At 43.7% G+C, this 22,917-nt stretch overlaps 1 protein-coding gene and 2 non-coding genes across 4 annotated transcripts; all 3 read left to right on the top strand.

Annotated features, from left to right (window-relative positions):
• The first annotated feature begins 1,197 nt into the window (after nucleotides 1-1,197).
• Nucleotides 1,198-22,916, top strand: Hspa9 (heat shock protein family A (Hsp70) member 9). Of its 2 annotated transcripts, XM_076554968.1 has the most exons (18): nucleotides 1,198-1,526; nucleotides 3,318-3,688; nucleotides 5,179-5,237; nucleotides 5,646-5,733; nucleotides 6,724-6,905; nucleotides 8,226-8,350; nucleotides 9,183-9,256; nucleotides 9,347-9,453; nucleotides 10,765-10,927; nucleotides 11,552-11,644; nucleotides 16,332-16,541; nucleotides 17,946-18,173; nucleotides 18,968-19,072; nucleotides 19,870-19,987; nucleotides 20,793-20,887; nucleotides 21,377-21,469; nucleotides 21,848-21,988; nucleotides 22,148-22,916. In XM_076554968.1, the coding sequence occupies exons 2-18, from the start codon at nucleotides 3,608-3,610 to the stop codon at nucleotides 22,223-22,225; spliced, it is 2,040 nt and encodes a 679-aa protein (XP_076411083.1). In that variant the 5' UTR covers nucleotides 1,198-1,526; nucleotides 3,318-3,607; the 3' UTR covers nucleotides 22,226-22,916. The 2 variants fall into 2 exon arrangements, with proteins under 2 accessions (XP_076411083.1, XP_042120274.2); XM_042264340.2 differs by lacking the exon at nucleotides 1,198-1,526 and having other exon boundaries at nucleotides 3,055-3,688.
• Nucleotides 17,182-17,246, top strand: LOC121824219 (small nucleolar RNA SNORD63). Its single transcript, XR_006066033.2, has one exon. It is a non-coding gene; the product is annotated as a small nucleolar RNA SNORD63 (small nucleolar RNA).
• LOC121824218 (small nucleolar RNA SNORD63) lies at nucleotides 18,599-18,671 on the top strand. The gene has a single exon (XR_006066032.2). It is a non-coding gene; the product is annotated as a small nucleolar RNA SNORD63 (small nucleolar RNA).
• Nucleotide 22,917: the final 1 nt, after the last annotated feature.

The following is a 22,917-nucleotide window of genomic DNA, read 5'->3' as shown; positions in this document are numbered from 1 at the left end:
GGCTCTCGCTCTGGCTTTTAAGTGTATGGAACAAGAAGAAAAGCAAATGTTTACTTTGTTGTTGCTTCTGGGCTTTTGGAGACAAAGTCTTGCTATATAATCCTTCTCATTCTGGAACTCACTATATAGACCTGGCTGGCCTCTAACTATTGGCCCTGCAGGGCAAACTTTATTATTTTTTTTTTAAGATTTATTTGTTTATGTATATAGGTGTTTTTGTCTGCATGTACATCTGCACACCAGAAGATAGCATTGGAATTCATGAAACTACAGTTGCTCTTTACCATGAGCCATCTCTCCAGCCCATAACTTTTTAATAAAACAGGATCTTGCCAAGTAGCCCAGGCTGTCCTTGAACTCCTGCTTCAGATTCAAAGACAAATGATACCATACCAACTTTCAGAGAATGCAATGACGTCAATTCTTTTCATTTGGCTTACTTACTGCTTGTCATATTCAATGTGAGATGTAATGGTTTCAACTTCTGTTTCAGTATTTGGTATCTGTCATTCCTATGTTGTGTGTGTGTGTGTGTGTGTGTGTGTGTGTGTGTTTTGAGACTGGGTTTCTCTGTGTAGCCCTGGCTGTCCTGGAACTCACTCTGTAGACCAGGCTGGCCTCAAAATCAGAAATCTGCCTGCCTCTGTCTCCCAAGAGTTTCCATTAAAGGCGTGTGCCACCACCACCACCACCACCTGATTTTTTTATATCAGGAAATCATTGCAGGACCAGGGGTAACTTGGCAAAATAATTTCCAAGAGAATTTTTTTAAGTGTTAGATCTACTAATAAGGATATAGTGACTGTAATTTTACAAAGAAGGGTGAGAAGCTCCTTTTGATTTGAGACAGTCTTCTGTTTAGCCTGGGACTAGAAATACATCCCAGGCTGGCCTTGAATTTATAACGCTGGTTCTGCTTCAGTCTCCGGAGTGCTGGGATGAAGTGTGTGCCACCACACCTGATTATTGAGTGATGAAGATTGAACCCACAACTTTCATACATTCTAGGCAAGCACTCTACCAACCAATCCTTTTACTTGAGATAGGGTCTTACTATGTATCTGTGTTAAACTCAGATCTCTGTGTTAAGACTCAGATCCTACTTTAGCCTCCATACTGCTGGGATAGATTACAAGCTTGTATCACCACACCAGGCCTTTAAAGAAACTGTGTTATCTATGACTAATTGTTATGTTTGACCTTTTCAATTTTTAGATTTTGAAACAGGGCCACAGAATCATATAGTCATCAAGCTGGCTTCCAACTCATGTAGCCAAAGATGACCTTTGAACTTCTGATTCTTAGGCTTCTATCTCCTCTCAAGTGCTGGAGGCTTATACCACCATGCCCAGATATTTTAACTTCACTTTCATCCTTTTCATAATGTAAACTGTATTTTCTTTACCTCCTAATTTACCCACACTTTCCTCACAATTTGTCATATTGATGACCGCAAAGAAAAGTATCGGCTCAGGACCCCAAGACCAAGTTCTCAGCACAAAGGAGATTTGCCTCAGAGGGACAGGGTAGGGAATAAGAGATGGACACAGGATAAGAGGAGGGGGAAGGGGAAGGGAAGGAGGGAAGGGGGAGGGAAGGAGGGAAGGGGAAGGGAAGGAGGGGAAGGGGAAGGGAAGGAGGGGAAGGGGAAGGGAAGGAGGGGAAGGGGAAGGGAAGGAGGGGAAGGGAGCAGGTATATTTGTCCAGGAGGGACAAAGGACGGCCTTTGGATAAGAGGAAACAGGTGTGACACATAGGAAAATGGCAGATTATAAAGTTACAAGGGGAAACCCCGTGTTAGGATGAGGTGTTTAATTTTAATTGGACATGTTAATTAGGTGAGCCAAAGGGGGATTTTGTTTGCTGGACTTCAGGACTTTGCTAGGTGAACCTTGGTAGCCTTGGGGTGGGGGTGGAAGGGTGTTTGGCCAAATAAGGGAACGGACCTTGGGGGCTAGATTCAGGAATGTAATCTAACGGTTTTTAACAAGGCAGAGGGAATTGGGGAGAAGGGCAAGGCCTGCCAGAGCCATGCCTACCACAGAGTCCCTTCTATGACCACTTTTACTTTTTTTTTTTTTTTGGAGGCAGTCTCATGTAGCTTTTGCTGGCCTGGAACTTGTGATGAAGTCAAGGATGACTTTCTTGCCTTCCTACTTCCATTTCCCAAGTGCTGGCATTACAGGCGTGTGTAACCCCTTCCCACCCAGCTGTTTCCTATCGACTTCAAACTGCTTACCTCCCAAACCAAGTTCAGCTTCACTGTCTTTAAATCACTGAACTGTTGTTTACCGCCCCTGAGAAAACCTGACACAAGATTTGTTCAATTCTTTCCCCTTAAAAGTCTCTATCTGGCTAGATATACCTGACCTGTGTAATCCAGGCATTTGCGAGGGTCAGGTAGTGTAACACTGAGTTTGGGGACACCTAAGGATACAAAGTACGTGGTGTAGGGTTGGGTGGGGTGGCACAAGCCTTTAATTCCAGCACACTGGAGGTAGAGACTGCATCTCCGCAAGTTCAAGGCCAAGCAAGTCTAGAGAGCGAGGTCGGGGCAGCCAGGGCCACCCAGAGCAACCCTGTCCTTCCCCCACCCCCTCCACCGCGGACCCCGTCGAAAAGTCACACGGCGGTAACTGACACCAGGGCACCTGGCGGCCAGAGCGAGGTTTAAAGAGGCGCAGGGGCACCCGTGTGCCCAGCAAACCGGGGCGGGGGAGGAAGGAGCAGAAGCTCGCGCAGTTGGCTCCTCACCGTCCCCAGGACAGACAGCCTCCAGGGGCTCAAAGCGGCGTGCAGCGGATGCTGCTGCCACGAGGGCTGGATGCCCGACCCCGCTGCCGCCCCGTGCAGCACAGATTGGTGTAAGGGGTGCCCGTCCCCGCGTGAGCGTGCTTCACGCTGCGAACGAACGGTCAGCGCGGGAACAAAGGCGCCCTTGACAAAGCCCCGGGACAAGATGGCGTCCGCGGCCAGGGGAGGCCCGAGGAGAAAGTTCCAGGCGCCCGAGCTCGCGCCCCCCGGGGACTCTGGGGCCGACTCGCGTGCACCGGGGCATCCAATAGAGGCCACGGTTTCCGTCCCTAACCCGTTTCCTCCACGCCCCTCACGCATGCGCTCCAGGGCCTCCGCCGGGCGCCCAGGACGCAGGCGCAGGAGGCTCCGCCTCCCGCGCAACTGACGCAAGGCGACTGTAATCCTTTCGTAACTTATCCCGTGTGACCTTGAGTCTTTCCTGCCGCGAAGGACCGGGGCTGTCTGAAGCATTTGCCCGTGTGGGTTCCTCTTCTCCGCCTCCCTTCCCTCTGCCCCCACAGCCGCGGGAGCCGTGAGAAGAGGACAGGGGCTTTTCGAGCATCGTGCCGATGGGCGTGCTCGCGGCGAGCTCCGGTCCCGGGAGCCGCGGCCGGGCGGTCTCTGGTCAGGCGACTGCGCTGGGCGCCTCGGCGGAAGAGCGGGGCCTCCGGGCTGCCGCGGCCAGCCCCCGCCCACCCCCACCCCACGTGGTTGGAGGCTTCCAGAAGCGTAGCCGCCGCCGAGCCGCGCAGCTCCGGGCCTGTCGGGTGTCGTCTGGTCTCTGCCCTCGTACTCCTTCCGTCCCGCCGCCATGATCAGCGCCAGCAGGGCCGCGGCCGCGCGTCTCGTGGGCACCGCCGCCTCCCGGAGCCCCGCGGCCGCCCGTCACCAGGTGAGGAACTGCCATGCCTCCCGGAAGGGGCTCGGGGCCCGGGCGTGAGCGAGGGCGGCAGGCCTTGCCCTTCGGGGTCAGACTCTAGGAGAAATCGAGAGCGAAGCAAGGTAACGGCCCTGCGGTGGCCAGCGCTGCCGGCCCCGGCGAGGGCTTTGCCCCCCGGGCTCTGCTGAGTCACAATGCCTGGCGTTCTGGAGTCTTCACCGCACCGGTTCGCGAGGTAGCGGTCCTCCAGAGCCAGCATGTGGCGCCTTGGATGCCGTCGGTCGGAAGGCAGAACTACGCGCTGGGGTCTGCTGCCTTAAGAGCCGCAGGACAGTCCCAACTCTCTTTTTATTTTTATTTTTTACTTATTCTTATTTTTGGAGGCAGGGTGTCTTCGGAGGCCTGGCTGCCTGGGAACTGACTCCGTAGACTCCGCAGAGACCCGCCCGTCCGTCTCTGCCTCCCGAGTGCTGAGACTGAAGGTGTGGACCACCACGCCTGGCTCCAACCTTAGAGCCTTTTTTTTTTTTTTTTTTCTTCGATGTACTTGTGGATTGTAATAGAACAGGAAAAGGGTTTCAGATCTTGATCTGAAGTAAGAAAAAGTACGTCTTTGGAGGATGAGACTTGTAGCTCTCCCAAGTAGTTGTTGGGCAGGGTCTCCAGTGCCTTGGAGTGCACACGTAATCAGGGGCACAGGCTGTGAGTTTACTTATTGTGAGACAGGGTCTCACTGTGCCCTGGTTGACCTGGAACTTAGCTAGGCCAGGCCTGCCTCTGACTTTCAAGTGTTGGAATTAAAGGTGTTTGCCACCAGGCCCCGAAACTGTAAAATAATTTTGAATTTCTTGAATAGCATTTCCTTAATCAGGTCTTCTCCAGCAGTTGTCCTCCCCACCCCAGGGGCGGAGGCGCGTCCCTAGCTTCCAGGTTGTCGTGACTTTGAGGGCCACTTCATATATATGGTTTCTTGTTGGTAAAGGCCCGAGTTGCTTGTAAGCATTCCATGCTTAGCAAATATTGGTACAAGATCAATAGTGTCAAAGTTGAAAAAGTCTCTATTGCAATGTAATTTTTTTTTTTATTCTAGGTTTTTTTGAGACAGGGTTTCAATGTAGCTCTGGCTGTCCTGGGGCTCTGTAGACCACACTGGCCTTAAACTTACAGATCTGCCTTCCTCTGCCTCCTGGGTGCTGGGATTAAAGGCATGCACCACCACCTCCTCCTGGCTGGGTCTTTCTTTCTTTCTTTTTCTTTTCTTTTTTTTTTTTTTTGGTAATTTAAGACAATTTTATGTTTGCCTATCGGGAAAACTTGGAGGTATGTGATAGATATGTAGCTATATACCTGTATATATTACATACTAAGGTGTCCTCATTGTGTGCTTTATACAGGCTACTGCTTAATCTTAACGCTTGCATGTGTTTGTCAGAGTAGTAATTGGAAAAAGCCCAAGTTTACTGGTGTAGTTAATGGCTGATGCAATTTTTTTCCCCCTTCAGGATGGCTGGAATGGCCTTAGTCATGAAGCTTTTAGATTTGTTTCAAGAAGGGATTATGCGTAAGTATAACTTCAGTTTCTTTGAGAGAAAATACATATTAATTGAATCCCAGGCTGTGATCTGTACATTTTGTTAATAATTTTCTCCATATAACTTTATTTGTATTTGTAGTTTATGAAATGTGCCACTTTCTTAATAATTTTTTGTTTTATGTGCATTGATGTTTTGCCAACATGTATGAGGGTGCCAGGTCCCCTGGAACTGGAGTTATAGACAATTGTGGAGCTGCTGTGTGGGTGTTGGGAATTGAACCCAGGTCCTGGAAGAGTAGATGGTGCTCTTAACATCTGAGCCATCTCTCAGCCCCTGAAATGTGCCATTGTTAACAACACCAGCATAAAACACAGTTCTTCCTCTTATGTTGGAGACTATTGTTGAGATAACTGTAGTATTTAAATTTCTTACAGATCAGAGGCAATTAAGGGTGCCGTTGTTGGTATTGACTTGGGCACTACCAACTCCTGTGTGGCAGTTATGGAGGGCAAACAAGCAAAGGTGAGTCTGGAAAAACCTGGAAGCCTGCGGTCATTAGGTCTCCAGTCTGGCATTAGCTGCTTAGGAATGCTGAATTCGAGCCAGGCATGGCGGTACACACGTTTAGGCAGGGGAATCTCTGAGTTTGGGGCCAGCCTGGGCTACACAGAGAACTCCGATCTGAAAAAGCACACCCCCCCCCCCCAAAAAAAAGGATGCTTAATTCAGTTTTGTGCTGGTTTTTCTCCTCAGACCCTGTATATCCTAGGCTGGCCTCAAATGTAGATTATTCAGTGCTAGCATCAGTTATTAGCTTCTACTCCAGACATCTAATTTACACTTTAAAGTTGCTCTTATTTTATTTATTTATTTTAGGCTTAGGAATTAACCTTTGGCTATTGATAATGGAATGACTACAACTTCCCAGAATAGGATGGAAATGGGATTCCTAGAGGTGGAGGTGATGGTGCCATTAGAGGACTCGAAGTGTCCTGCTGTTTGGATTCACGCAAGGCTTAGGTGTCTGTGTTAATGTGGAGGTTGTTGGAGCCCCTCAGGACACACAGACCTTTTCCTTTGAGCTGTCAAGACTTAGAGCATCTGGAAGTCTACAGTTGTGTCTGCTCATTCTTGGCCCTTCGTGCGTCTTCTTTTCCTATGCCCTCGTCTGAAACAGTTTGGGCTATTTAGAGGAGTCTGACTTGTTTGGTACTAAAAGAGAAGCCCGCCCTTAGTCCTGATTTATGCTGCTTATCCTTCTTCCCCTATTTTCTGAAACTTCAGCTTCCACATACATTTAACAAGATTAGGCATATTCAAGGTGGTATGGCCATAGACTTCTGTACATTTGAATTGATATTCTGTAGCATTCCCAGCAGTAAAACATGCCAATTTAGTGTGTTGTCCTTTCAGCATTTGTTTTATGATTTGAGTTGTGGTCGTATCTTAAATCACTGCTATGAAGATGCCCGTGATGACTAGTATCTCAATCATTATCTTTGGGAATTTTAGGTCCTGGAGAATGCCGAAGGTGCCAGAACTACCCCTTCTGTTGTTGCCTTTACAGCAGATGGAGAACGACTTGTTGGCATGCCAGCAAAGCGACAGGCTGTCACAAACCCAAACAATACATTTTATGCTACTAAGCGTCTAATTGGACGTCGCTATGATGACCCTGAAGTACAGAAAGACACGTGAGTAATAAGAAAAACAACAGAATGCTTTGATCGAGGTCCTATGAACACCTTAGTCACCTTTTATTATTATTCTGGGAGAAATTCGCATCTCCACCAGAAGAGTAAACAGTTTTTAAAAGCCCATTTGTGCTTTCACAGATTAGGTTAAGATACATTAAGGTTTGTGAGACATTCCTGAACGATGTTTGTCGTCATCAGTTACGTAAGGCTGGTAACGGCATATTTTATATTGTGCATCCTTAAGTTATTTACATGTGTGTATGCATAGTCCTTTGCTTTCTATTATTATTATTATTACTATTTGCTTGTGACAGGGTTTCTCTGTGAGCCTTGGCTGTCCTGGAACTCAGCCTGTAGACCTGGCTGTCCTTGACCTCAGAGATCCACCTGCCTCTGCCTCCCCGAGTGCTGGGATTAAAGGCGTGCACCACCACCACTGCTTGGCTAAGCTTTTATTTATTAACATTTTGTTTGTGGGTGTGTTCATCCTACCTCACATTAGTGGAGGTGGAGGTCAGAGTACACCTTGCAGGATTCTGTTCTTCTACCATGTAGGTCCTGGGTGTTGAAGAGCAGGTCATTAGGCTTGGCAATGTGAGCCTTGACTTGCTGAGACATCTCACTGGCCTAGTTTTTTTGTTTGTTTGGGGTTTTTTTGTGTGTGTGTCTGTTTGTTTCTTTTTCTTTTTTTTTTTTTTTTTATCTTATTTGATTTATTTATTTTTGGTTTTTGGAGACAGGGTTTCTCTATAGTTCTGGCTGTCCTGGAACTCACTCTGTAGCCCAGGCTGGCCTCAAACTCACAGAGATTCACCTGCTTCTGCCTTCTGATTGCTGGGATTAAAAGTGTGCCCCACCAAGCCTGGCTGTGTACAGATTTTTAATGTGAGCATGCTTTGTTTTTTGTGTGTCATGCATGTGAATACTTTGTCATTTTCAAACAGAACTGCCAAGACAATTTTTGAAACAATAACAAAAATCATCAGGCTTATATTAGTAATTAAAAAGATTTTTTAATAAAAAGGTCTCTAGAAATTATCATTTGTTGGCCATCTTTTTTTTTTTTTTTTAATAATTTGAAATGGGTAGATATATGATGGCCTTGCTGTGGTAAGTCTCATTGCCAGTCAAGTCTTCTCTTCCCACCTCCTCTGGGGTTTATCTTTGTATCCCTGGTCATCCTGGAGCTCTCACTCTGTAGACCAGGCTGGCCTCAAACTCAGAAATTGCCTGCCTCTGCCTCATGAATGCTGGTATGAAAGTCGTGCGACACCACCGCCCAGCCAGTTTTCTTAGACAGTTCTTTTTGTCTTTCAGTAAGAATGTTCCCTTTAAAATTGTTCGTGCCTCTAATGGTGATGCCTGGGTTGAGGCTCATGGAAAACTCTATTCTCCAAGTCAGATTGGAGCCTTTGTGTTGATGAAGATGAAAGAGACTGCGGGTGAGTAGATGTAGTTCATTCTGGGAAACTGGAAGTGCAGTGTCCTCTGAGTTTATAGATTCATGCGCTGTAGCTTATGGGGTCAGAAGCTCTGCACAGAAAGGCTAGGAATGGCAAAGCTTTGGGACTTTTAATCTGCAGATTGAGTTGAATTTCCCTAATGATTGCTGCTGTCCCTTTTTCAGTAGGGGGCAGTGTAGTGTTTGTTAAAGTACAGAAAGCTACACGTTAAACTTCAGTCTAAAGGTCATTCGATGTTGATAAATCTTGACTGAAATGCTAAGGTAATTTGGAATTTCCAGCCTATCCCACCTCTGCTGCTGAGTTACACAAAAATACTTCCTAGGCCTCCTAACATTTGGGAATGGGTTGCTGGTGACCGCATCCCAGGCTGCCTTGAGCGTCTGATACTACAGTTGTAGCCTCTGAAATGCTAACAGTGGTTAGGGTGATTTGTTTTTGAGATTAAATTTCATACTGTAGTCTAGGCTGTCTTTGCACTAATTTTGTAGCCAAGGCTGGCCTCAAACTTGTGGTCTTCCTACCTCAGCTTTCCCAATGCCAAGATTGTAGGCTTGAACTGTGTAACCCATGACAGCCTTGAACTCATCTTCCTCCTGCTGCCTCTCTGGTGCCAGAGTACAGGGTACATACAGTACAGTGCTCAGTGTCTTCTACATGGTCTGTCTCCATGTTAGGCTACAGAGGAGGTAAATATTGTCTGCTACTCCACAAAAGGATGAGAGATGGAATATTAGGCTTCATTGGTAATTTTGATGCTTATTTTTTTCTGACTAGTGCCACAATTGAATTTTAATTCATTCTTTTCCAGAAAATTACTTGGGTCACACAGCAAAAAATGCTGTGATCACTGTCCCTGCTTATTTCAATGACTCACAACGACAGGTAAAGTTAATTATACCTCTTTTTTGCCTGGGGGAAAAAAGGTGCCAAAGTTAAAGGATGGAAAGATACATTTATTTCTACTTTCCCTAGGCCACTAAAGATGCTGGCCAGATATCTGGGCTAAATGTGCTTCGAGTGATTAATGAACCTACAGCTGCTGCTCTGGCCTATGGTCTGGACAAGTCTGAAGATAAAGTGTAAGTTAATAAAGTAAATATTCTTACCTGAATTACGGGTTTTTATGTAATTTTTACTACATTTTTAAAGTTTGTGTGGGTGCAATGTGCCATGCCATGCCATGCCATGCATGTGGACGTCAGAAGATAAAATGTGTGAGCTGGCTTTTGCCTTTTTCCAAAATGAGTCTTGGGTCAGGCTTGGCAGCAAGTGCCCTCACCCTTTCTAAAGATTACTTTTTTGTTTGGTTTTGTTTTGTTTTTCCGAGACAAGGTTTCTCTGTAGTTTTGGTGCCTGTCCTGGATCTCGCTCTGTAGACCAGGCTGGCCTTGAACTCACAGAGACCCACCTGCCTCTGCCTTCCGAGTGCTGGGTTAAAGGCGTGTGCCACCACTGTGAGGCTAAAAAAATTCTCTTATTTTCAATTACAAATGTGTTTCTGTGGGTCTATACATGTTATTGCACACACCTTCAGAGGTGTCAGATTCTGGAGCTTACATTACTGGTGGATATGGCTACCTGGTGTGTTGGTACTGGTAATCAACTGGTCCTCTGGAAGAGCAGTTTGTGCTTCTAACTGCTGAGCTCACTCCAGCCCATCCCCTCGTGTGTGGTGGGGCATGTTCCTAACAGTGTGAATGTGGAGGTCAGAGGACAACTGGGAGGAACTAATTCTCTCCTTCATGTAGGTTCCTGGGATTGAATCAGGCTTGGAGCCAAGGATCTTTACCTGATAAAAAGACATCTTGCCAGCCTTTGTGCTGTAAATTTTTTGTTTGTTTTTCAAGATAGGGTTTTGCTGGTATCCCTGCCTGTTCTGGAACTCTGTACACCAGGCTGGCTCTGAACTCAGATCCTCCTTCCTCTGCCTCCTGAGTGCTGGGATCAAGGCTGTGCGATACCACCACTAAGCTTGTGCTGTGTGTTAACCTGAATTGTGAACCAAGTTATAAAAGCTATAAGATTTATCCTATATTATTTCCATTTCATAGAAATGCATTAAAAATGTACTTATTCTCTCCATATTTGTATGTATGGTCTGTTTTTCATTCTTTCAAGACCATTTTACTGTGGGGACCCTTGACAATTTTAATTTTGTTGTTATGGGTGTTGATAAATACTTTGGGAATCATGGTTTGTATGTTATTAATTTTAGTCGTTTCTTTGTTACCAATGCATATGTTAACAGACATATCATTTAGGGTTGCTAGATTTCAAAATTATTAAATATTTCTAAATTAATCTTTGGTTATTGAATTCATTCCTTTGTAGTAGGTTTTGTTTCTTAAGGCTTTAAAAATTATTTGTTTTGGCTTTTCTTTCCTTTCTAGCATTGCTGTGTATGATTTAGGTGGTGGGACCTTTGACATTTCTATCCTGGAAATTCAGAAAGGAGTTTTTGAGGTGAAATCCACCAATGGGGACACTTTCTTAGGAGGTGAAGACTTTGACCAAGCATTGTTACGGCACATTGTCAAGGAGTTCAAGAGAGAGGTTAGTTACCATTGTGGTTAATGTGTAGGCTTTTGTGGGGGAGGTTCAGAATTTTTTGTTCAGATTGTTCTTTTGCTTTCTGAATAGTTTTTTTGCGCTAAGGTAACTAATTACATTCATGTTCATGGGTAAACTGAACCATGTTAGTTACATATAACGCCCTAGATTGGGAACAAAAGAAGTATATTGGTTACAGTATTAGAGAAGAATTTTAGGAACTCTGAATTAAGAGACCTTGAGCTTGGAAGAGTTGATGGGAGTTCAGTTTATTAATGGTAGATCAGAAAACTGATTCATACTAGGTTATTTTTCAGGTGGTAATTTGGGGGGGGGGGTGTTTGTGTGTTTGGTTTTTCAAGATAGGGTTTCTCTGTGTAGTCTAGGTTGTCCTGAAACTCTACACCAGGCTGAACTATAATTCACAGAGATCCACCTGCCTCTGCCTTGAAATTGCTGGGATTAAAGGAGTGTACTATCTCCACCCAATTCTATCCCCTAGCCCATAAAGCCTCATGATTTGTGTTCCTTTTTATTATAAAGGGATGGTCCCTTCATAAGCAAACAAAGTATCTTCTGTATCATTGCCATTTCTCTATTAACTGTCTCGTGAATCCTATTTTGTAGACAGGGGTTGATTTGACCAAAGACAACATGGCACTTCAGAGAGTTCGGGAAGCTGCTGAGAAGGCTAAGTGTGAACTCTCCTCATCTGTGCAGGTGAGTCATGGACAAATCCAAACCGTTTTGGTGGGTATTTTAGCCTAAGCTTATTTGAATGGTATATTCTAATTTACCTATTGTCAGTGTAGCCTCTGTACAGTTTTCTGTTTGCTAAAAATCTTGAGCCAGAGAACAATGTGATGATCAGTTCTTTTTCATGAATGAGGTAGATTTTTTGCATGTGGGTCTTTTCCTGCATGTATATCTGTAGTACATGTGTGCTTGGTTCCTGCAGAGGCTGTAACAGAGTCTTAGATCCTCGAACTGCCATGTTGAGTTTGGGGATTGAACCTAGGTTCTCTGGAAGAGCAGCCAGTGCTCTTAACCACTGAGTCATCTCTCCTGCCCTGAGAAAAGCATTTTTTAATTTAATTTTATGTGCATTGGTGTTTTGGCCTGCATTCATGTCTGTATGCAGGTGTCAGATCCCCTGGGACTAGAGTTACAGTGGTGAGCTGCCATGTGGGTGCTGGGAATTGAACCTGGGTCCTCTGGAAGAACAGCAAGTGCTCAACCGCTGAGCTATCTCTCTAGCCCCTGAGCTAAACATTTTTAATAAGAGCTTATAGGTCTGATTTGAACAAAATTGGATATTTTAAGTTAGAACTGGGGGTTTTCTTTTTATTTTTTGGACTTTACTGTATAGCCCCTCAAACTCAGAGTTCTGCCTGTCTCTGCCTCCTTAATGCTGGGATTAAAGGCATGCATCACCACATCCAATAAGATGAGGATTTCTAGAACAGGAGATGGTAGCTCGGTGGTAGAGGACTTAGCTCACATGGATAAAGTCTTTGGAGTTACATCCTCACGATGAGAAAAGGAAAGCCTGGTGTAGTTGAGGCTAGAGTATTACCAGAGCAAGCCTGGGTCCATAGTGGGTTCTAGCCAGCTTGTGCTATGTGGTATGACTCTGTCTCAAAAAAAGGAAAAAATGGGTTTTATTTCATTGGGGCTAGTGATTGATCCCAGGGTCTCAGCATTTGCTAGCCCCGTGCTCTATATCCCCCACCCTCAAAGCATTGATGAAAAATCCATGGTGATGCCCCTAATCCCAGGAATTAAGCAAGGAAGGTCCTGGATTTGAACTAGCCTGATCGATAGAGATCTCATCATCCCTCCAAAAAAGGCAAGGCATTAATAAAAACAGTGTGGCGAATTAGAATTATTAACTTGAAAATTAATGTTTTCACATGATTGTACTACATTGTGAATTATATGAATTGCTAGTTCTCTGTCATTTAATAAATTGAATCACCATTTTAGAAAGTGAGCTGTAAAGAAAAATCTGCCTCTCATGTGAAGGCAAGTTTCCCTTTGAAGGACAGGTTTGCTCCACCTCTGAGTTGTGTGCTTGTTGACCTCAGTCCCGAGAGGTGAAGCTTCCCTATCTTAACCACCAAGTAGACTAGTGTAAAAATCTAGGTTGCAGGCTCACCAGGGTAGAACTTGAATGGTCTAATCCTGTGACTGCTTTAGGTTGTTAGATTACCAGAAGGAGGCTATGGTAGCTGTTGGGTAAGTGGTTGTTGCTAACTAACTTGTTGAACCTGAGTGCTGTATACATAATCTACCTTTTTGAGTTGTGCCCTAGCTCCCAAACCTTCAATGTTGTAAGTGGCTGTGAGTAGTTACAAAGTTGTACATAATCATCATGGATATTGATATCATTTTCCCTGCTGAGTGACAACTTGTGTGACTTAATAAATAACTTTTAGGGTTGTGGTTTAGAGGATGTGAAATTGCCAGTAAAGAGAAACATATAAATCTTAGAATTTGATACCAGGAGAAGATGTTGGCTACTTTTATGTGGCTGTATCTTACTGAGGGATATTTTATAGCCTTTAGCACTTTAGCAAGGTATATTTAGCAAAGTCAGTGTACACCTGTGATTGTAAATCTGTAAAGTTTAGGAGCATCTCAGCAGACTTAATTAATAGTTTACTTTGGAAGATGAAAATTAACATCAGCCAGGCTGTGGTGACACATGCTTTAGTCCTAGCACTTGGAAGGCAGAGGCAGGCAGATCGCTGAGTTCAAAGCCAAGTCTGGTCTACAGAAGATATTATTATTATTATTATTATTATTATTATTATTTATTTATTTCATTTTATGTGTATGGGTGTTTTACCTGCTTTCATGTATGTCTGTGCTACATACATGCCTGGTGCCTGCAGAGGTCAGAAGAGGGTGTCAGAGCTGCGACTAGAGTTATAGGTGGTTGTGAGCTGCCATGTGGGTGCTGGGAATTAAACTCTGGTCTTCTGCAAATGCAGCCAGTGTTTGTTTTGTTTTCTTTGTGTCGCCCTGGCTTTCCTAGAACTCACTCTGTAGACCAGGCTGACAGCCTTGGGAATCTGCTTGCCTCTGCCTCCCAAGTGCTGGGATTAAAACCGTGCGCCACCACACCTGCCTTGAAGCAGTTTGTGTTCTTAACCACTGAGGGATCTCTCCAGCCCCACTCCTAAGGTTCTTAGCTGTGTGGTTTTAAATTAATTGTTTCACTTCTTTTCTTAACCTGCAAGTGAGGCTGAGTGGTAACTTCCTCTTAGAATTGTGAGGTTTACTAGATCAATGCATACATAAATGCTTAGGAAAACTACTTAAAACTACTTAAAGGTGAAGGTGGTAGCATCCAGCATGTTAAGGATAGGATAGTTTTGAGCCTGTCTCTGAATTTGAGGACAGCAAGGACTAAACAGAGAAACTTTGTCTTGAAAAACCAAAAAAAAAAAAAAAGACTCAAGTTTCTCTTAGGCCAACTATTTTATTGGCTGTAGCTGGAGTTTTCCTGCCTACCCCACAGTCAGGACAAATCTGTCACCCACCAGTCCCACAGCTGCTCAGACCCAACCAAGTAAACACAGAGACTTATATTGCTTACAAACTATATGGCCATGGCAGGCTTCTTGCTAACTGTTCTTATAGCTTAAATTAATCCATTTCTACCTTGCCATGTGGTTCATGGCTTACAGGCATCTTCACATGCTGCTTGTCATGGCGGTGGCTGGCAGTGTCTCTGACACTCAGCCTTCCACTTCCCAGAATTCTTCTCTCCTTGTCCCACCAGTATTTCCTGCCTGGCCACTGGCCAATTAGTGTTATAATCCACAGCAATTGGCCATTGACAGGAGCATAATACTAACTAGGTAAATTTTATTAAGATATTTTTATATAAGTATATAATATGTTTACCATATTGAATTTAAATATGCTTGATTACACACATAGCACCCCAAGCTATGGGATTTGGAATTTATTGGATATTAGTTATTACTTGTTCTCTATGGATGTAATGGTCAAGTCAGATGTCTTCAGTCAAGGTCTCTTGAAGCTTAGACTGGCCTTGAATTCACTATAGCTGAAGATGATTGAATGTATAATTTCCTGAGGGCTTAGGTTGCAGGCAGTACCAACATGTCCAGTGTACATTGGTCCTGGTTTTTCTAAGATCATCTGTAACACTAATTTCCTAGAACTTGGTCTGCATATGTTAAGAGGTGATGGAGAACATTCCTCTTGTTTCTGATTTCTCATCATTTCCTGCCGCTTAGGGTTTCTCTCTGTAACAGTCCTGGCTGTCCTAGAACTTGCTCTGTAGACCAGGCCAGACTCGAATTCTCATCAGAGATCCACCTGCCTCTGCCTTCCAAGTGCTGGGATCAAAGGCATGCACAGTTATCACCTGGTGATAAAGAACATTTTTATTTATGCACATGGAATTTCTTTCTTTCTTCTTCTTTTTTTTTTTAAATGTATAGGGAGAGGTGAGTGCAAGTACCAATGGAAGCTAGAACAGAGTATCAGATTCCCCAAAACTGGAAGTATGGGCAGTTAGTTAGCTACCCCACATAGGTGCTAGGAATTCAACTCAAGTCCTCTGCCAGAACAGCAAGCACTCTTAACTACATGGGGTAATTCTTTTTTTTTTTTTTTTTGGTTTTGGTTTTGGTTTTCCGAGACAGGGTTTCTCTGTGTAGCTTTGCGCCTTTCCTGGTAGCCCAGGATGGCCTCAAACTCACAGAGATCCGCCTGGCTCTGCCTCCCGAGTGCTGGGATTAAAGACGTGCGCCAAATTACTGCCCGGCCGGGGTAATTCTTAAAACTCAGTGTGAAAGACAATCCCCCACACAGTATGGACCTCTTTTATCTTTTTCTTTCTTTCTCGCTTTTTTTTTTGTTGGTTTCTCTCTCTGTCTCTGTCTGTCTGTCTCTGTCTCTCTCTCTCTCTCTGTGTGTGTGTGTGTGTGTGTGTGTGTGTGTGTGTGTGTGTGTGTGTGTGTGGTTTCTCTGTGTAACGGCTGTGGATGTCCTGGAACTCGCTCTGTTGACCAGGCTTGCCTCTAACTCAGAGATCCCATCTGCCTCTGCCTCCTGGGTGCTGCAATTAAAGGTGTGTGCCACCACCTCCCAGCCACAGTGTGTTTCTTAAAGATCTTTTTTGCCACGACACATCTGTCAAATGATAATTTCTTAAGCTTGTCTGCCCCAGTCTTCATTATTAATATGTAGAGACACCCCCCTGCCCCCATTAAAGTAGATTTCAGTATATTTCCCCTGCATCTTAGGAATTTAGTGAGGCTGACTCTGTGCTCTCTACATCTTACCCTAGGGTATGGTCTTGACCTTAATTGGAGTATTAAGATTAGTCTCCCTACTGACTTGTAGTTAAATATTTTCTGTGTAGACTGACATCAACTTGCCGTATCTTACAATGGATGCTTCTGGACCCAAGCATTTGAATATGAAGCTGACTCGAGCTCAGTTTGAAGGCATTGTCACAGATCTGATCAAGAGGACTATTGCTCCATGCCAGAAAGCTATGCAGGATGCAGAAGTCAGCAAGAGTGACATAGGAGAAGTGATTCTGGTTGGTGGCATGACGAGGATGCCCAAGGTATGTACTCATGGTATTCCTTATAGGGAAAAAAGAAAAAGTCAGTACATAATGCATTCTTGGCAGATAGTTTATGTTGTGTGTGGACATGAGTATGATCCATTCTACCTGGTTACTTGAAAGGGGATGAGACTAACCTCATCAAAAAGTGCTTTTAGTTGGGGTTAGTGGCTTACTCCTGTAATCTCAGCACCTAGGAGGCAGGAGGATGGTGGTGTTCCAGGCAAGACTCAGCTAGAGTGACACTCTGTCCCACCAAGAAACCTTTTTAGTTTTGTGGGTTGTTTTTTTTTTGTTTTTTTTGTTTTTTTTTTCTGTTGTTTGTTTGTTTTGAGACAGGGTTTCTCTGTGTAGCTTTGGAGCCATTCCTGAACTACTCACTCTGTAGCCCAGGCTGGCCTCGAACTCACAGAGATCACCTATCTCTGCCTTCCGAGTGCTGGGATTAAAGGTGTGTGCCACCACCGCCTGGCTAGTTTATTTTAATTAAAAGATGCAAGAATATCAGGGAGAATCTTAAGCCCAGTCTTATAAAGATAATGTTGTCAAGCCTTGATGATAGTCATTCTTGAGGAGATGTTTTGGACACATCTTCCTAGCATAGTACTTGGGGCCACTTGCGTTTCTTCAACAATGGTTTGTGCGATGATGCATTATGAACACATCATGCTGAAAACGTGTGTAGAGAAGTAGTGACTGAGCACAGACCGTTGAAGGTGCAGTTGCTCCTTGGTAGCTGGATAGAATTATCTTGGGCCCAAGTTAATGATGTGGTTACTGCTTTTGGTGGTGGTTGGTGGGTGGTTTTGTTTCTCTGTTGAAATGCTGGGATATTGGAATATGGGTACAGAATAAATTTAGACCTAGGACTCTGGTCCGGAGGATACATTGATATTAACAAATTATCCCAAGATGTTGTGTACTTGTGTTAGCTTTAAAACATAGATCAAAAACTATCCCTCAGATCAGCCACAGAATTGATATTACTACATCCTTCAAATTGGTCTTCAATTAATTATCTGGAATATGTAGACTTTTGTTTGTTTGTTTGTTTTTGTTTTTTGAGACAAGGTTTCTCTGTGAAACAGTCCTGTCTGTCCTGGAACTCAGTTTTTAAACCAGGCTGGCCTCAAACTCACAGAGATCTGCCTTAGACTGTATTTTATAATCCCTTGCCTTGTGCCTTCTGTTTCAAATGATTAATGTCCTCTGGGAAGCCAGATAATTGAAGCAAACACAGATTCTCTAAGTGGACAGTGAGATACTCCGAAGTTGTCAAACATGAACAAGAAGTCCGCATTCTTGGATCTGAGTCCATCTGATTGTGATGGCATCTTAGTGCTCTGTCTCACTCCAGCAGTTGCCTCAGGTGTGGCTAACAAGTTCTCTCTCCTCGGTGTATAGGTTCAGCAGACGGTGCAAGATCTTTTTGGCAGAGCCCCAAGTAAAGCTGTTAATCCTGATGAGGCTGTAGCTATTGGAGCTGCCATTCAGGGAGGTGTGTTGGCTGGTGATGTCACCGATGTGTTGCTCCTAGATGTCACCCCCCTCTCTCTGGGCATTGAGACTCTAGGAGGCGTCTTTACCAAACTTATTAATAGGAACACCACCATTCCAACCAAAAAGAGCCAGGTAAGAGCAGTCCTCCCTCGTAACAGAAGTTTAAAGTTCTATGAATGATATGCTTGTAGCCACTTTATGAACTTCTTAAAATTTTGTCTCTAAATCCACACTTGCTGTGGGTGGCTTGAGAACCCCATGTTTTGGGGTTTTGTTTTGCTAATGAAATCTCTGTATTATTATTCTATTATCAGAAGCAAATTATAAAAAGCCTGGTGGCTAGAGACATGGGACTAGGTAGGCTTGATTTCAGGGTGATAGGGGCTGGATTGTGTAATACCAAGCAGGAATATATGGACATGACATGGTCTTAGATGAAAAATTACTTCTTGTGGATTGGGTCATCCCAACACTGGGGAAGCTGAGATATGGAAATTGAGTTTGAGAACTGCTTAGACCATGTAGTGTGACCATGTCTCAAACTGTCAATGGTATTTGTGCAGTGATGTATGTATTTGTCAACACATCATTCTGAAAAAAGTATGTGATGACATCTTATGACTGAGCGCATGATACCTGTCTCTGATCCTGTTTCCCTGGGCTAGCAAACCAGTATTTTAAACCCTTGTTTTGATGCCTTCAACTTGAAAGCATCATTGTGTACAACATACTTGTTTAGCTGAAACAATAGCCACTGTGTGCCCTTTTACACTAGTCCTATTCCTGCCTTTGTAGAGGTATGCGGCTTTGTTCTGAGAGGAATATACATTAGGAATCATCCAGTATTAGAATGTGAATTTCTCTGGTTACCCACTTCTGTATAATTAGATTAGATTACCAACTAAGAAGGTTTTCTTCCTCCCTAGGTATTTTCTACCGCTGCTGATGGACAAACTCAGGTAGAGATTAAAGTCTGTCAGGGAGAGCGAGAGATGGCTGGAGACAACAAACTTCTAGGACAGTTTACTTTGGTAGGTATTTTGAATCTGAATACCATGCTTTTTGGTCCTATAGTTGGCAAAGCTGACAGTATTCTAACCTCTCCAAACTGCTGACATACAGGAATACTGGCATTTTTTGTTTTTTTTTTTTAACTATTTTACTAAGGTTTTATCTTATCATATGGATGTTTTTGTTTGCGTGTATGTCTGTGCGTCAAGTACAGACAGTACCTTCTAAGGCTAGAAGAAGTCAGATCCCCTGGAATTGGACTTACAGACAGTTGGCTGCCATGTGGATGCTGGGAATTCAACTTGGGTCCTCTGGAAGAGCAGCCAGTACTCTTAACCACTGAGTCATCTCCCCAGCCCATATTGTTGTTATTTTCAAAAAACAGTTTTCATAGGTGAATTATGAAACCCCCCCCACATTCACTTTTTACCTGAAAGTGCTTTATACTTTCAATACTTGAAATTTATAAAAGCCATGGAAATGTTCAGATTCAGAAGCAGTGCTAACTCAGAAATTAGTTGTGGCATGATTACTCGTTTCAAAAACACTTGATAGCTAACTGTTTTGGGTCAGCACTGCTACATTGGAGAAGTTTGCTCCTTTACTGTCAACTCTAGGCACATACAGCTATTAGTTATTTACGCCTTGAGCCCAGTTGATTTCAGAAAGTGCTAAAACTATATCACCTGAAATCTCAAGTTGTTTGTACATTAAGTGAAGACAGCACTTGTTTTAGGAAGCAAGTGGTTGGTTGTCCTGTTTGGAAATGGGAGCACACGAGCCTCTGAAAGGAGCTCACTCTGGATGTTTATTTTAGATTGGAATTCCCCCAGCCCCTCGTGGAGTCCCTCAAATTGAAGTTACATTTGACATTGATGCCAATGGGATCGTACATGTTTCTGCCAAAGATAAAGGAACAGGACGTGAGCAACAGAGTAAGTATTTACCAGTTATATGAATGAGGTATGAGGCTGAGGACTTAGTCCAGGTGTGGAGTCCCTTCTAGCATATGTGATGCCCTGGGTTTAGTTACCATCAAGGAAAACTAAGGTGGCTGTTATTGGGAAGTACATACTCGGTTTGTATGCCTCTTCTACCCTATTTAGGGAGACTGCTACCACACTGCCCCTGTTTCCAGGTGTTGGAGCTAGCTGCCTTTGTTTATGTGTATGGGTGGTTTGCTTGCATGTATTTCTTGTACCTCATGCATGTCTGATGCCCTGGGACTGGAATTATGGACAGTTATGATCTGCTGTATGGATGCTAGGAATCTTGAACCCAGGTCTTCTGCCAGAACAAGTGCTTTTAAGCACTGAACCATCCCCTTCCAGCCCTTGCTGCATAGACAAGGCTGGCCTCAAACAATGAGATCTGCAGTCCTTTTCAATGCTGGGATAGATCTCTGAATTATATTTTTATAAGTTAACATTAGGAGAGGGCAAACAGGCAAGCCTGACCTTGTGGATTGCTGACTACTTAATCTTTTTATACAATTTACTTAAAAGACAATGAATGATTAATGTTCATAATTTGAATTATTCAGATTAGTTACTTAAATGTTGGGTTTTTTTGGGAGGGGGTAGCAGGGGGAATGACTGGGGTCTGGGTCTTATTTTGTAGCCATGGCTGGCCTTAAACTCAGATGCCAGCTTCCTGAGTGTTGGGATTAAAGGTGTGCACAATGCCCAGTGTACTGTTACTGCTCAGTGCAGTAAAGAGTTTTCTTTTCATTAACTCCAGTTGTAATCCAGTCTTCCGGTGGACTAAGCAAAGATGATATTGAAAATATGGTCAAAAATGCAGAGAAATATGCTGAGGAAGACCGGAGAAAGAAGGTGATTATCTCTGCTGAACTTGGTAAAACTGACAATAGACCATGGGCAGGTCACTGATCTTGAGTTTCTCATCTCCTGTTGTTACTTTAATTTATGATTTGTTTAATATGAGATACACCATGTAGTCAGGATGATTCCACAACCTTATCGTTTCTCAGCCTCCCTAGGACCTGGGATTAAGGGCACATACTGGGTTTGGATTGTTCTCTTACACTGTCAAAATTCCTGTCACAAGGCCAAGTCAATGGGGTTAGGGATTTAGCTCAGTGGTAGAGCGCTTGAAATGCCCTGGGTTCAGTCCTCAGCTCCAAAAAAAAAAAGCCAAGTCAACTCTTTCTCAGGTTATCATGAGTGCTTCTAAGTACAGTCATTATCGTTTTTTACTGTTTATCTGTGTGGCAAGTAACTTATACTGTCTCACTTGCTATAGAAGTTAAGGAAACTTGGTGATTGGAAAGTCAGTTACATTAAACTCACAATTTTTCTAAGGAACGTGTTGAAGCAGTTAATATGGCTGAAGGAATTATTCATGACACAGAAACCAAGATGGAAGAATTCAAGGACCAGTTACCTGCTGATGAGGTAAGTTATTTAAAATAATTGAAGAGAATATTCACCAATTCATTGAAGCTGGTTTTTCTTTGGGTTTGATAGTGATTCAGTTTTTTAAAAATACGAATAAGCCGGGCGTTGGTGGCGCACGCCTTTAATCCCAGCACTCGGGAGGCAGAGCCAGGAGGATCTCTGTGAGTTCGAGGCCAGCCTGGGCTACCAAGTGAGCTCCAGGAAAGGCACAAAGCTACACAGAGAAAACCTGTCTCGAAAAACCAAAAAAAAAAAAAATAAAAATACGAATAAAGGGTAGAGGTAGGGGGGGCAAAAATTTGAATAGTAAACTACATGAAATGAGACAGAATTTAGAAAAAGGATTTTTATTTTATTGTGTTTTGCCTTTTCCAGTGCAACAAGCTAAAGGAAGAGATTTCCAAAATGAGAGAACTCCTTGCTCGAAAGGACAGTGAAACAGGAGAAAACATTCGACAGGCAGCATCTTCACTTCAGCAGGCATCATTGAAACTCTTTGAGATGGCATATAAAAAGGTACAAGGGCTGGAGGGCTGTTTTGGTCCATGTTACAGGGAAAGGCAGAGGAGTCCCATGGTGTGCAAGGCAGGGGAGAGAATGATAAATACAGGATGAGGTGTGTTGAACAGAGCAAACTATTAGGCCTAATGTGATTCTCAAATACTTTCTCAACAGATGGCATCTGAGCGGGAAGGTTCTGGAAGTTCCGGTACCGGGGAACAGAAGGAAGATCAGAAGGAGGAGAAACAGTAATAGTGGCAGTGCATTGTGGAGCCAGAAGTACAACATACCATGAAGCTTGGGAGTAAAGGGACTTCCCGAGCAGAAAAGGGGCAAACTTCAGTCTTTTTACTGTGTTTTTGCAGTATTCTATATATAATTTCCTTAATATATAAGTTTAGTGACAATTAGCTAACTCATTTAATGGGTGAATAACTCAGCAGTAGCAGGTTCATACTGTTCTGTCACTAGCCTGTTATTTTCAGCCGCATGTGAAGGGGTGGGATGGGGCTGTGTACCAATCATTATTAAGGTATATCTGGTTTGTGCTGAAGTGGCCATGTTTTCAAGGTGTAAAACCCATTTCACATCCAGTGGAGGTAGTCTGTCATGGACCTTGATTGAGACTATATGTAGATCCTTGTTGGCCAAGAGTACTGCTGTAAAGAATGGCCTATGTGAACGTGGTTGGTCCTTCACCTGAGGCCTTGTAAGACTAAGCTACCTGTGCCATGATTTGTAGGTGCAGAAGCTAGGTCAATGGATAACAGCTCTGTTAGCCATAACTTAGATACAAGAGAGTGAAGTCTTCGTGGTCCTAAAGCATACGTTTCTAGCTCCTCTTGGCTGGCCTATGTCTGGCACCTATATCCTTGATGATTGTTCTTTTCATCCATTCTGGATTTTTTTTTTTTTTTTAAATAAAATTCCAACAGCATCTTGAT

Source organism: Peromyscus maniculatus, chromosome 19 (assembly GCF_049852395.1).
Source record: "Peromyscus maniculatus bairdii isolate BWxNUB_F1_BW_parent chromosome 19, HU_Pman_BW_mat_3.1, whole genome shotgun sequence".
Classification (NCBI taxonomy): domain Eukaryota; kingdom Metazoa; phylum Chordata; class Mammalia; order Rodentia; family Cricetidae; genus Peromyscus; species Peromyscus maniculatus.
This window is presented reverse-complemented; position numbering and strand designations above follow the sequence as displayed.